Raw genomic sequence first — 13418 nt, 5'->3', positions numbered from 1 at the left:
TCGCATAGGTTGAATTCTCATCCATTTCACACTTCATTTTATCATCATTTTTCACTTCGTACTATTTTATCTACTTAATTCTTCTTCATTTTAATAATAGTATAAACCACGCAAAAAGCCACTCACGGATTTTCAAACTCTGCATTAAAAAATAATCATTATTAACACTGCACAAGGCTCCCAGGTAAATTTCGTAGAATATTGATTTAAGGAAATGAAATTCAATTTGTACTTTCCAAACTTCATCATTATTAACGCAAACCATCGCTTTGATACAGTTATATCATCATAGATATGATAGTATCGAAATAAATATACTTATGACATTTATATTACTATAGCATATGAATATAAATATGACTTATTCAGAGACGAACGAAAAAAGTGAATTTAATTGTATGTAATCTATTCTTATTACGTACAATCACTACTGACTGAACGGCACCATCCATACGGGCATCTTATATTATTCTATGAAACACGTCAATGCATTTGTAAGGTTTGTATTGATGCAAACTGATGATGGTAACATCCGGAAAAGGTGGTCATCCTGAATTGATGGGTTGAAAAAAATTATAATTTCTATGCCTCAAGTCACCATATGTACTTCGATATTTTCTTAAATGTAAAATATTAATTCTTGAGGTACGAGTAAATTGCAGAATTCGTTTCATAAGGTTTAAATTGCAACCTCGTTACTTTTGATGTAAATGATTTTGATCTCTTGGTATTTCATATTTTTAGCAAAATTAGGTTCAATTTGGCATTATTATATTTTATGTTAAGTTGTTTTCTTGAGAAAAGTGGAGGAAGTGAGATTTTCGAGGGCACTTTTTGTCAAATAGGAGGTTTATCGCATACCGTGGTCATCGACGTAATTTTCAGGTAGATCATTGCCGAGCTACTGCTGCGAATTATTGATATCTATATTTTCCTGAAGATTTCAAGATGATAGCAAAATGCTTTTCAAAAAATTGATCAGTGAATAAGACAGAAGATGAGCAGTTTATCGAGACTTGTACGCCCTTTAATAATCTTTCAACTCCTCAGTCTCTTAGTCCTCGAAATGTCGACGCACACGATAAATTTGTCTTCAGAGTAGCAGTAAGAATAAAAAGGCCCGTAATTTTCCGTTTTTCGATTTATAGCGCTTCACGGACTACTCGCTATGAAAAATAACTGGCCTCTACCCTTTAATAGATAAGTTGATGTCGTCACGGGCTCATGCTGGGCGGGTTACCACTTCTCAGCATCCTCTCCGTCTTCCACTTCGGCAACGAGTGGTTCTTTGTTGTTACCACTATAGTGAACAATTCAATAATTCAAAGAAAAGATTTTCCTAGGTAACTAAATGATCCGGAACTGTAATGACGTCACCAACTCATAAATTATGAGCGTCGATTTTCTCCTTGATTTACTTTCACCTTACCATAACGGAAAATGAGGAGAAAATAGCTCAACGAAGTGAGGGAAATAAAGAATATATTAGGTGCTGTCGTTTGAATTTCCCAAATGAATGATGATCAATAACATGGCAGATACATACTGCGATATCCCATACTTAGTAATATGCATATAAAGTAAAAATTTAAGTATCGTATGGTGTTCTTATTTAAAGTGAGAGGGGATGGCTGAAAGTTTTCACTAAGCCCAGTATGCTCGGTCCCTATTTTAGTGCTTCTTGGAGGGCACTCAAGTACGGCACTTCGCCCGTCGGATGAAGCAAAGTCTTTTTGTTCCCTTGACGCCTTTTATTAAGGACAGGCATAGGCCGACGATTGGATTCTGTCCACCTGACCATCATTCCTTACGTATTCTTTCCCCAATTGCGAAAATGACCTCAACTATCGTTTCCCTTCTTCAAATGCCATAGAATGCCAGTGTAAGTAACTTGTGGAAGTTTAATGAATTTTCATTCATTATATGATTAAGAGTTTTTATGTTTTAGTCGCGTAAGACGTTTGAAAAAACTACACTCATATCTGCATTGAATCAAAGAGTCTCGTCGGGTCGTCTTCCAGGAAGTTTTCACTCTTTCCACTCGTCGCTTTCCTCCCCCACCTCTTTCTTTCTGTCTCTCTCTCTCCCCGTGACCCCTTATCATCTTCCCCCCGGCGGACGCGTCAACTACACGCCTTTCTTTTTACTTCTTCTCAGTGGATTTTGGGACCTGAGGCCGTATTCCTTTTCCGCCACCCTCCCATGTCGAGGTCCAGGAGACCGCATGGAGGAGGTCCCAGTCAGTGGCGTTGAAGCTTGATTTTTGTAGCCTCTTGAGGCACATTGCAATCGGTTTTCAGAAATGCCCGCAGCACGGTGATATGTGAATAGCGATCAATTTTATCCCAATTTCAATAAAATGAATAGATTTTTTGTAATTCACCAATTTTTCTGGTGGAATGCAACATTTTTTTTCATTTCATTTACGTTGAAATGAGCAAAGATGAGCCGGAGACGATAGGGATAATTTTTCCCAATATTTGCAATGTAGTATTTCCGCTTGCAAGTAAAAAGAGCGGAGGAATTGAAATATGAAACCATTACGAATGTAAATTTCGGTTAGCTGCCCTAACTATGGTTTGTTTTCCCGTGAAATTCGAATGGCTCTTCCATTGTCGACATAAGTTCCCATACAAATCCATTGAATTACGCAGTTGTTGATAGTATATTAAGTAGCCAACTGGAGAATTATCAAAGGCAATATTCACGTTTCTCTTTCAACCCATTGAGCACCTGCCTTAAGAGGAAACAAGCCCAAAAAGATACGATTCTTCAAACGTGATCCGGGAAGGAATTTGATTGGAAAGTTAAAGATTGGTGCCAATTCTCTCTCGTCATATCTAATCATGAATACACTCCGATCATATGGGATCCAGCCCAAAAAGATCCGTAACATAAGTAAAAGAAATAGAAAAGCTGCGCTCTACTTCAAAAACTGCAAGGAGCGAACATAGCGTGTTGCACAGATTATACGTAAATCATGCTGGGAGACGTTAGAGACTAGGAGGCTACGTGCTAGACATACATTGCATGAACATATAGCGAAACTTATCTTTCGTAGCGAAACGGACAACATCGTCTCTGTAGATCATTCTAGATTCTCAGTAGATGTTTCTAAGTCCAACAGAAACGATCAAATAAGAGGAAAATTTTTCGAATGGATAGGAGTTGGAATTATTTTTCCTTCGAAAAATAAAGATCTTTAAATAATGTCATGTGGAACTCAGTAGTCAAATCATTCAAAGTTTTCTTCTTTTAGGCTGATGTCCTTTCACCACAGCCATATGCCAATTGAGGTGGCTTACGGGGGATGTATAGCGATTTGCATAATTAAATGAGTAGGGATAATTTTAATTTTTTTACCATATGTAATTCTTTGGGATTTTTCTTATTCGAGAATTTAAAGTCCTGCCTAAAATATGTTTTCAATGCTACGAACACAAAATAATTTCACAATTCACAAATTTCACGCACGAAAATTGACTAGATGTCACATTCTAAATCAGGAATTTTCCACCAGGAGAATTCTTTTGCAATTTGTTTTGCATTACCATGAGCAAAAAGAGAGATAGGTCGATACAGACTCAAGGCTGAGTGCTTGGCTAAGATTGTTTGAGATTTTAAGAACAGGTATTTTTCATAACGAAACGGAGGATATCGTTTAGAACCTTAATATGTTTCTAGATCTGACATAAGCAATAAAAAAAGAGTGATTTAGCCCAACGGATGGCTATATGAATTCATTTTTCCCCCGAATAATAGGCTGGTAGAAGAGACTCATTCGGTTATGCAACATGCGTCAAACGTCCTATGCGTATTGATGCCCTAATACGGTTATTGAGGCTGCTTGTGAGATGCTATATTTATTTGATTGAGGGCATGAATCACCTCTTAAGATTCTTTCGCTCAAACCCAACTCAAATAAAGTCCGCAAATAATGCAATAAAGGATTCTCCATTCGGTCACCGAGAGTGATTGGCATGATTTAAATACCTATTTAGGGCTCTTCGGTAAAAGAGTGAATTAATTCTTCTTTTGCGCCTCAAAAATTGTTTTTACCCTCCGGTATGCTAAATCTCCCATCATCACCGCGCATAGGCATTCGCTTTCTCCCCGAGTAAAATGAGGTTTTACGGAATGTTGGGTGGGAAATCCCTTTCTATTCGTTAAAAAAAATGTTGCCGGCAAGCAGAGAGTAATACACAGGTTTTGGAATATTTAAATTTATTGTCAAAAGTAACTCAGAGGCTACGTACTAGTCTCATATGGCTTGAGCTCTTGGGAAACGATACCTCTCATAGCGAAATAGGGAGCATCATCTTAAGGCCTAGATTTATTTGTTTTTAGGTCCGAAATAAACAATGATTTAAGATAGATATTATCCTGAATGAAAAGGTACAAGAACATGTTATTCGCCCGAACAATAAAAGAATTTAGCAGGGACCTAGGAGGAACGCGCACTGAGGTCTATCTAGGAATCTTGGTGGACACCAGTGCGCGAATCTTGCTTTATTATTGTTCTTCCTTCTTTCTTTTGTAAGCGGCTGGTGTCCTAACACCTCCCGCCATCCGCTTGTTGAGGCGACTTGTGGGATAGGCAGTAGATTTGAAGCTTAGCAGTCAGCTGATTCACTCATCCCCCATCCTTTTGTGTCTCTGGAAGAGCAGCGAATGTATGGGGATTATGAATGGGGTCGAGGGGTTAAGGATTAAGAGGAGAGTGAAACGGCCCATAGATCGGAGGACTCCGCGAACCAAGGAGTTGATTCTCTTACGTACCGGGACTTCACGAGTAAAATATAAGTCTGATATTTCTTTCTTTTCGAAGGCCGCAGAAAAAATTATCATCGGAGACAAATTTGAGTCCTGTACTAAATGCCTTCTTTCCACTTTTTTATTTGAAAAAAAATACCATTTGACACTGATACATTTTTCTAGAAATCTCCAAGGTATACACTAGAGTACTACCTACACGGAGGAAGCACTTATCATCATCACTTGCGATTCATTCCGAAATTGAATCCTATTTTTAGTGGACAGTGCATCTTGTTTTAAAGAGGAAAATTACTATTAACAAACAACAGGTTGACACTCACCATTTTGGGTCCATGGAGCAGGCAGCCCGATGACTCCGTTTCGAGCTTGTATTTCTGCGCTGCGTTCAAAGAATGACCGCCTCTCACTTATTCATTCCCGTCCAAAAGGAATAAATACGTAAATCATAAGTTAATTCGCACAACCAAGAGGTAGCACGGCTACACCTTGACGTATAGAAAAATACTACTGCATCTAAAATATAAATTTTTTAGTCTTAAAATTTTCGGAAAATGAGATATAAAATCTTAATATTATATATCATAATATTTAATTGGAAATTTTACTCTCGGTTTTTCTTCTTCAACTCGGTATAGGTATGCCTTAATACTCTTAACTTTGTAAATAACTTTTATCACAATCCAGTACGATATTTTAAAGGGAAATCTTAAGGTCTGAAACGACTGTTACAATAGTTTAAAGCACGAATCATATGAAAGTCGATTCCTCAGGCAGCCGCTAGATATGCTATCACCCGCCGCGTATTTAAATGGATTTTAAAAATTGGCAACTCGCGCCGCTGAAGGAAGAGGTATTCGAATTTCCTGATAATATATGATCTATCACAATGAATTTTCAAACTTACTTACTAACAAATTTACTTTATCTCTTTACTTACAATCTAATGCATATATTGAAAGTACAAAGGATCGCCCTCTACTCATCGCCGCGCTGAGTTCATTTTCCAGAACCAATTAAAATGCACCATATGGTGATTACAAATATAAGTTTTGAAACATATTTTGGCTTAATTACCTATCTGGTCCGAGAGAATTTTCAATAAATTTGTGCATGATTGGACAACATTTAGTGGTCGCTCATTGGGTTCAAAGTATGAAAATAAGCAATTTTCCTGGAGAAAACACCACGTTTTTCCCTACTTTATAGGAGCTTAACCGTTTTTATCTTGATCTGCCGCAATCAAGATGATAATACAAGGTTTTAGCTATGATGCGTCGCCAGCAATGTCATTTCTGTTGAGACAGCGTGTGAGAGAAAGGTTCAATGGCGGCAATGGAAATCATTCGAGGTTGCCTGCTTTAAAGGGACGTGGCTGTTGGATGGATGAGGGCTCCACTCCGAAGATAATCCCTTATGGCATCAATTGTGTCTTTAAGCGATAGCAAAAGTACGGCAGAGCGGGCTGTTATAAAAACGTGTTGATCCTCTATGCCATAGGCTCCAACTTCAGGAAAGGGGAGTTTGAAAACGACCATTGATATCTTCGGAATACTAAAATAAATTAATACAATTTTTTAGACTGTTCTAATGGGGGTTGGTCAACTCACAGTTTTTCTCTTCTTTTTGAGCCAGCTTCGCTTATTTATATTACTATCATCAGAAGTAAATTTATACAGCAACAACTGACAGTTTAAAAAGTTGGAAAAAGTTATAATAAAATTGAACTTAAATCAAGTTGGAAATGAAAATAACCTGTGGGAATTATTTGGATCAAGAATATCTCCCATTATAACTACTATTTTCTCTATAAATACATTGTGGTAACGTAAAAAAGCTTCAACAGGAAGGACCACGTAGTCGGTCCGCCCAAAACTGTAATTCCGTAACCGTTGTTCCGATATATTATTGGACGCTTCCCTCTTTGGTGTCATTTCAAGAACCGAAGCGTTATCCAAGAGTATTATCTTCGAAGTGGTCGGCATCATTCGCATATTCATCAGCAATGTGGGTTTGGGAACTCTTCGGTCGTTTCTGTCGAATGATTTTCGGTGACAAGGAGGCCATCTCGTCTCCATGAGTTCCCAAGGGGTGAATAAAGAGCGATGATATTTGAATGGAAAGTGAGAGAAACTGGGCTTCCGGAGGTTTTCCTCCTCTCCACCAAAGGAGGAAAAGATGACCTCAAGTGCTCCCCTACCCCTTGTTCCCATCCCCCCACTGCCTTCAGCTGACAGTTTTAACGGGCCATTGGCGCGCGAGGAGTGTGTTAAGGAGACGAGGTGGGACATAAAGACGGGGATTTTCTCGTATTTCTCCTTATGGCGACTTACTGCGCCATTGCCCACGATTTATTCCGTCAGCACTTGTATCCACCAGCTCTCCATATCCCTGTACCCTTTGCTCACTCCCCGAAAATTCTCGGGAACGGCACCAAAAAATACCCCCCCCCCCAATCCCTGCTTCCCTTCCATCTTCCTTGCTTCTCGAACGATGCGACCATTTTCGGGCATAAATCTATCCCGGGGTCCCGTGATTCGCTCTTTACATTATTATCCCCAATGTTTTTCGGTTGAAAATTTTACAGTTAGCTTGAAAAAAGAAAGATTAATCCCAGAAAGCTGCTAAGTAAGCAAAAACTAAGTTTTCTTTGTCTAAATATGAACTTAAGTGCTGCTTAACATAGGCTGCCTGTTCCATGGAACCAGAGTGAGCGGCACACGCCCGCGAGGCTTAACAAATTACTAATCGTTAATTTCCTCTTCAAAATAAAAATTTCTGCACATTAAAAATTAAGGATTCACTTTTAAAATGGCTCACAAATTAAATGTTAGTAAGCATTTACCCAGTGTAGGTAGTACAATCTTCGATGAAGTCTAGATAAATGTGTTATTGTCATGTAGTATTTAGTAAGCATTTACCCGGTGAAGGTACAATAATACAATCTTCGATGATTTCTAGATAAATGTGTTTTAGTCATATAGTATTTCCTTTTAAGTTGCACACTACGGAAAGTTGACTATGAGGAAGCTAACACCTAATACGTTTACCCAGGATGGGATTTGCCTTGCAAAAGGTGGTGTAACTGGTAGAATACCTAATCGGCAATCGAAAAATCAGGGTGCAAATCCTGGGTAAGCCGAATGATTTTTTCATGGTGAATTACATTATTGGTGTTAACTGCACCCATTGATTCTCGTGAGTACGTGCAAAGTTACTTGTCATATGTAGAGCTGAACTTCTATGTTTTTAAATTTTGTTTCAAATTATCTGTATTTTGATAATTGTGCATATTTACCAAAAACCTTTATTTATCTCTCATTGTATGAATAACGCAATTTCTTCATAAAAACTAAATTTGAATTTATGAATGATAACATGTGCCTGAGTCACATACCTGGATATTTGGATGGTTGTTGCCCATCCGCGGTTTATCATTTAATGTTAGCGATTCTTCGGTAGCATCACGTTTCAAATGCTTCCACTCCTGACCCTCTACTGCTATCAATATCCGAACCATGCTCCATACCGAAATATGATCCGTATGTAGCATCTGATCGTCTCCTTTATTTCTTAGACATCATTTTTAAGTTCATCTAACTTAGAAGGAAAGTGTCGAAGGGAATGACAATATTTCATTTATTAATCAGATAAAATGAAAATAACCTTCACTCGAGATTGAGCAGGGCATTTTAGTATGCGTTCCGAAATTTTAAATTCTCATGCGAATAAATAGATGCTCTGGTGTTCATAAAGCATTGAAATGTCTTTTCATGAACATAAAAATGACATTATGCATGCTACACACCGACATGATGTTGAGAATCGACCAATCCAGACTCTATGCGTCTTTTGAATTGATTTTATTCAGTCGAGCAATGTCTTTAGCATTTCAGTTCGAAGATCTCTTCAAATCCACCCACGCTTTCGGGAGCCTCTTCCTCACATCCGTCCCCCACTTGTATCTCCTCCGCATTATTGTGTCTTTCTAGCACTCTCCCTTTATCCTCATTCACTCCTTCGCGCTTCCCTTTAGTCTTTGCGTTCGCTTCCTCCCGTGGATCTTCATTCATCTTCGGATCCATTTCATCAATGCCCGCCCACCACTTCCCTTCCGCGCCCACTCTCAGCCTACCCCCCTCCTACCCTTCCTCCTCTCATCCACCATCCTTCATTTACCTCCCTTCTATGTAGACTTACTTGGATGAGACGCCTTTTCACAAGCGGATTTGCAGTGAATCATGGGAATCGTAAAATTACTGTAATCAAAGTTGAAGGCATAGTAACAATCCTCTTACGAATCGTGGTCGTAGTATTTTTTTATGAAATCATATATTCCTTTACATTTCCCCATTAAAAATCAAGTTTAGATGGGTGACGGCTAAAATTATAAGTATCTTTTCATTGTTTAGCCGAGCTTCATTAATTAAAATATTTTTAAGGATCCTAAGATCTATCAAACAAGTTAACCATCGCAAAATTGATGAATGAAATACGTGAACTATGTACCTTAAGATGACTACCGATGGACCGGTATTAAACAAAGATATTGCAGATACCTATTCCTGTAGTACCAAATATTCCGCCCGTGATAGGTCTTATTGTTCTATTTTAATTAATTTCATTTACTTCAGCATTGAAAAAATAAAGAATTACAAATTGTATTGCAAAAATAACATTATGTATATATATACATAAAAATATTACATAACCACATAACCAAAAACAACCACAATAACAAAAAATAACCACATGTATTATATATACATAAAAAGGTACTTATTTATTCCAAAGAATTTATAAGTTCCAAAATATTCATAAAAAAATCAACTAAAGCCTCTCCTGCTTTGCTAGAAATTCATCTCAATTACCATTCTCCATTAAGATGAATTAAAACGGAAAATTATTAATGGAACAGAGTAACTGATACTAATAATAGGTATTAGAGTAGCGATAATCATGCCATTCAAACTTCTTTGCTTGAATTTCGGATCCTAATAATTTATTTCGGCCGATTATTTTTTTAAAGGGCTTGAGCGTGAGTTTTAAGTCGGGGTAGTGATGGTGGTATTATAGGAGTCGACAGACAGAATTTGCGACCTGAGGAGAGGGTAGGGAATGAAGTGTGGTGAGAAATCTGTCGCCGGTATTATCCTGCTCTTAACGAAAGGCGCCAAGGGGACAACGGCTGGAATGGAAGTGATGGAATGCTGTTAATAAAGTGCCCACCACAAACCACTTAAAGGCATGAGGAAGGAGGCATTTATTATTTATCGTAAGAAGTGATTTACACATACCTGGAGTATGTCCAAAATTAGGCAACCAGCCAAGCAATTCACCACGTTAGCGTCAATTAACACTAAAAATAAAAACAACAACAACACGGGAAAAATATTTCCATCCCTTCTCGTAAAACCAGTTAAATAAATATATGTTAAAATTTATTTCTGAAAATTCATTCAGAAAATCAAAATACCTTGTAATAAAGTATCTTACCTCTCCACGTCAACTCCAAAAGGATCTTTTTTAATTTCGCTGTGAATATTTGTAAAATTTTATTTAAAAAAATGGTATAAGAACAATTAAGAGCAAATATGACTGTTTTCCGCATTATAAAATGAAAGTAATAATGAAATATAATGTAAAAACCCACCTCCTAAGACGTCCTTGCAGAGCAAAACCGGGTAAAATAGAAAAAAAACAGGAAAAATCGAAAAAAAATTCGGAACTTTCCGCAAGGCAAACAGGCGAAGACTGTTGACTGACCTCTCCCATACCCTTACACCGGTGGCTGGGGCTCAGGGTGGAATATAATGCAAGAGGGAATAATGACGTAACCCTTACGTCCTCAGTCACTCAGTAGCGACTGCCATGACGTAGACGTTACGTCATTAGCGCGGAACGTGAGTAGGGTATAGGAAGTTTTCAAAAATCTCCGTCTTGTGCCCCAACTAACGCCTACACTTATTGCTACACAAACTCAATCTTGGAGTAAAGCCCTTGCCTACCACACAAGAGGTCGCGGGTCAGTCCCTCGCCTGGGTAAGTTGTCACTATCTAGGGCATGGATATTCATGTAAGTTTCATTGCTAAGTTAAAAACCTCGATGTAATAGGCCAAAGTAGCTGTTTTGAATGAAACAGGAATAAAAACCTAAAGAAATCTTCGGTTTAATTCTTGAATTGCATTCCAGCGAATGCATTGGTATCTACATACAACCTAAAATGCATGAAGCATCACCTGAAGCACCAATGCAAAAAGAAAATGGATCCACGCACTCCTTCAGGATGAGTTCAAAATGTTGGTATTGGGACAGGACGACTGATACTCGGCGACTAGGTCAGAGGGCGCGTCGCTGCCCGGAAATCATTTAGCGCTGTCCTTCTGAATGCTTGGATAGTCACTTTGTCGCAAAGGGAAACCAGTCCAATTAGAGGCGCCAACCAATTACTGTGTAATTGCATTATTGCGCAATAACCCGGCGTATGAAATTACCAAATGATTCGACCAATTAAGGCGACCACTTCGTTGTCAGAGCGTCAACCACAGAATTCAGCGACTCGAGTTTATCTGCGAAAGGGCTTGGGGGTCCTTGAACTGTGCATTTCGTTTAGAAATTTTTCCCTCCGAATGGTTTCCATTGCAGAATTTTTAGAGAATAGAGACAAATGATATATTTTTATGATTATACCTCAAAATACCACTATATACATTTATAAATATGACCACGAATTTCTTCGCAACATTTATTTTTGCTTGCGTTGGTCGATAATTCATTATTGTGTTTATCAACTAGAAAAATGTTATGAATGGCTATTAATAATGGATAGGACCTATGAATGGAATAGAGAAAATTATTTACACGCTGTAATGGTAAGAGTTTATAAAAATTATTTCTTTTACTCAAAATAGACTATTATCATATTTTTTACAATTTTATTTTCTCATTCATGTAATCACATGTAGGAAAATTTTCATACATAATCATGTAAGGGAAAGTTTAGAAACGTCACCTAAATAAAAATTTCTCAGTGAGGTCGGTACTACGAAGGCAATTTCTGAACAGGCGAGTGACATTTACGAACTTTAAAGTAAATGGCGATGTTTTTTTGGAGCTGTGTAAAAGGCAACATAATTACAGAAGATTATATACATTGTCGAAGCTTAGGTTGGTTAATAATTAAATTATGTAGACCAAAGAAAAGTTTTTTGCCATTATACTGCGAATAGCATTTACTTGAACGGTTGCCGTACTGAAAGGTGAGAGGAAAAGACCACATTATTACTCCGAGTGTTCGCAGCTACTCTACTACTCAACTCTACTACTATGCAGTAGTAGAGTTGAGTGAAGATCTGCTCCAAAATAATCATAGTATTATTGAATAAATTCATTTCAGCGACAAACTGGCTAAATATTATTTCTCCAAAGAGAGGAAATATCCTTTTGCCAATCAAAGTTAGAATGAAAAATATCTACGACAAGAATTTTTAATTGTGTCACTCAATCATCAGCGGGGGCAAGAACATTTGTCAGCCCCATGAGGGATAAAAGTGATGCCAAGTCACATCGAGGCTACGTCATCAGTTAATATTTTATTGTTTCAGGATAGCTTTCGGTGGCTTCACATCTGATTCCTCCCTCCACTAATCATTGCCGAAGACCATCTAAAAACCGGTTTAGGAGGTATTTTTCCTCCTAATTTTAATTGGCATTTGGATTTATTGTTTTAGGAAATATACTCTTTTTATGTTGTTGACCAGTTTATGCGAAGGATAAAATTCACCATGAAAGAAATCATTTTTCTTAGCCGAGATTCGAACCCGTTTTCTTAGACTGCCGGGAAGGTATGCTACGGCTTACATCATCTAAATACCATCTTCTATGGCGATTCTCAGGAATGGGTTTAGCGAACGAGGTTATGAGGTCTGGCGTCCATATTGTGGCATTGGAGACGGAGGTCGTGTTTAATAAGCCACAGTTGGAAAAAAAACCTTCGTCGCTATTCCGTGACGCTTGTTTTTAGAGATGCTGCATGTTGCTGGTAACATACCTTAACCGGCAATCGGGAGATCCGGGTGCGAATCTCGGCAAAGCTAAATGATTTTTGCACAGCAAATTCCAGCCATGGTGTAACTTTGCACCTGTGCATGTTACCGGACACTAAGTTACTTGATATTTGTAGTGCTTCAGTGTGGTGTACAATCATGATGATGAATTATTGCATGTAACAATTATGTGTTCTCTATTTCTTCATTCGACAGATATCCGACTGGCGGTTCCCGTACAAGAAATCCTACCACCCCGTCTGCATGTACGGTACGACGAAGGTCCACGAGGTAGAGCTCCGCTTCTGTGACGAGGGAGTCGAACCGGGGACCGAGAGGTACGCGTCCTTCGAGGCCAAGTCTTGCGTCTGCTCCGTTTGCAGCTCGTCGACGGCGAGCTGCGAGGGCCTTCGCTACAGGGGCCAGAGGAGCAGCCTGCTCTACCTGCAGGGCGGGAGGGTGTGATGATGGAAGGAGTGGGGGTTTTGGGGGGGGGGGGGAAGTCAGGAGAGAGGAGACAACAATGCCATCTATTAATCCTTCACTGAAGAGGACAGGAATGAAGAAGAGCGGAGGGAACGGTGTGAAGAAAAAGAAGA

General features: G+C 38.5%; 1 protein-coding gene across 1 annotated transcript in view; it reads left to right on the top strand.

Moving 5' to 3' along the window:
* LOC124156833 (thyrostimulin beta-5 subunit) overlaps positions 1-13287 on the top strand; it is a 60664-nt gene extending 47377 nt beyond the window's left edge. Inside the window, exon 3 of the mRNA XM_046531335.1 lies at positions 13036-13287. Within this exon, the coding sequence (XP_046387291.1) occupies positions 13036-13284 (249 nt within the window). The 3' untranslated portion in view covers positions 13285-13287. The remainder of the gene's footprint in view (positions 1-13035) is intronic.
* Positions 13288-13418: the final 131 nt, after the last annotated feature.

The sequence above is a fragment of the Ischnura elegans genome, chromosome 4, assembly GCF_921293095.1.
Source record: "Ischnura elegans chromosome 4, ioIscEleg1.1, whole genome shotgun sequence".
NCBI classification, from domain to species: domain Eukaryota; kingdom Metazoa; phylum Arthropoda; class Insecta; order Odonata; family Coenagrionidae; genus Ischnura; species Ischnura elegans.
This window is presented reverse-complemented; position numbering and strand designations above follow the sequence as displayed.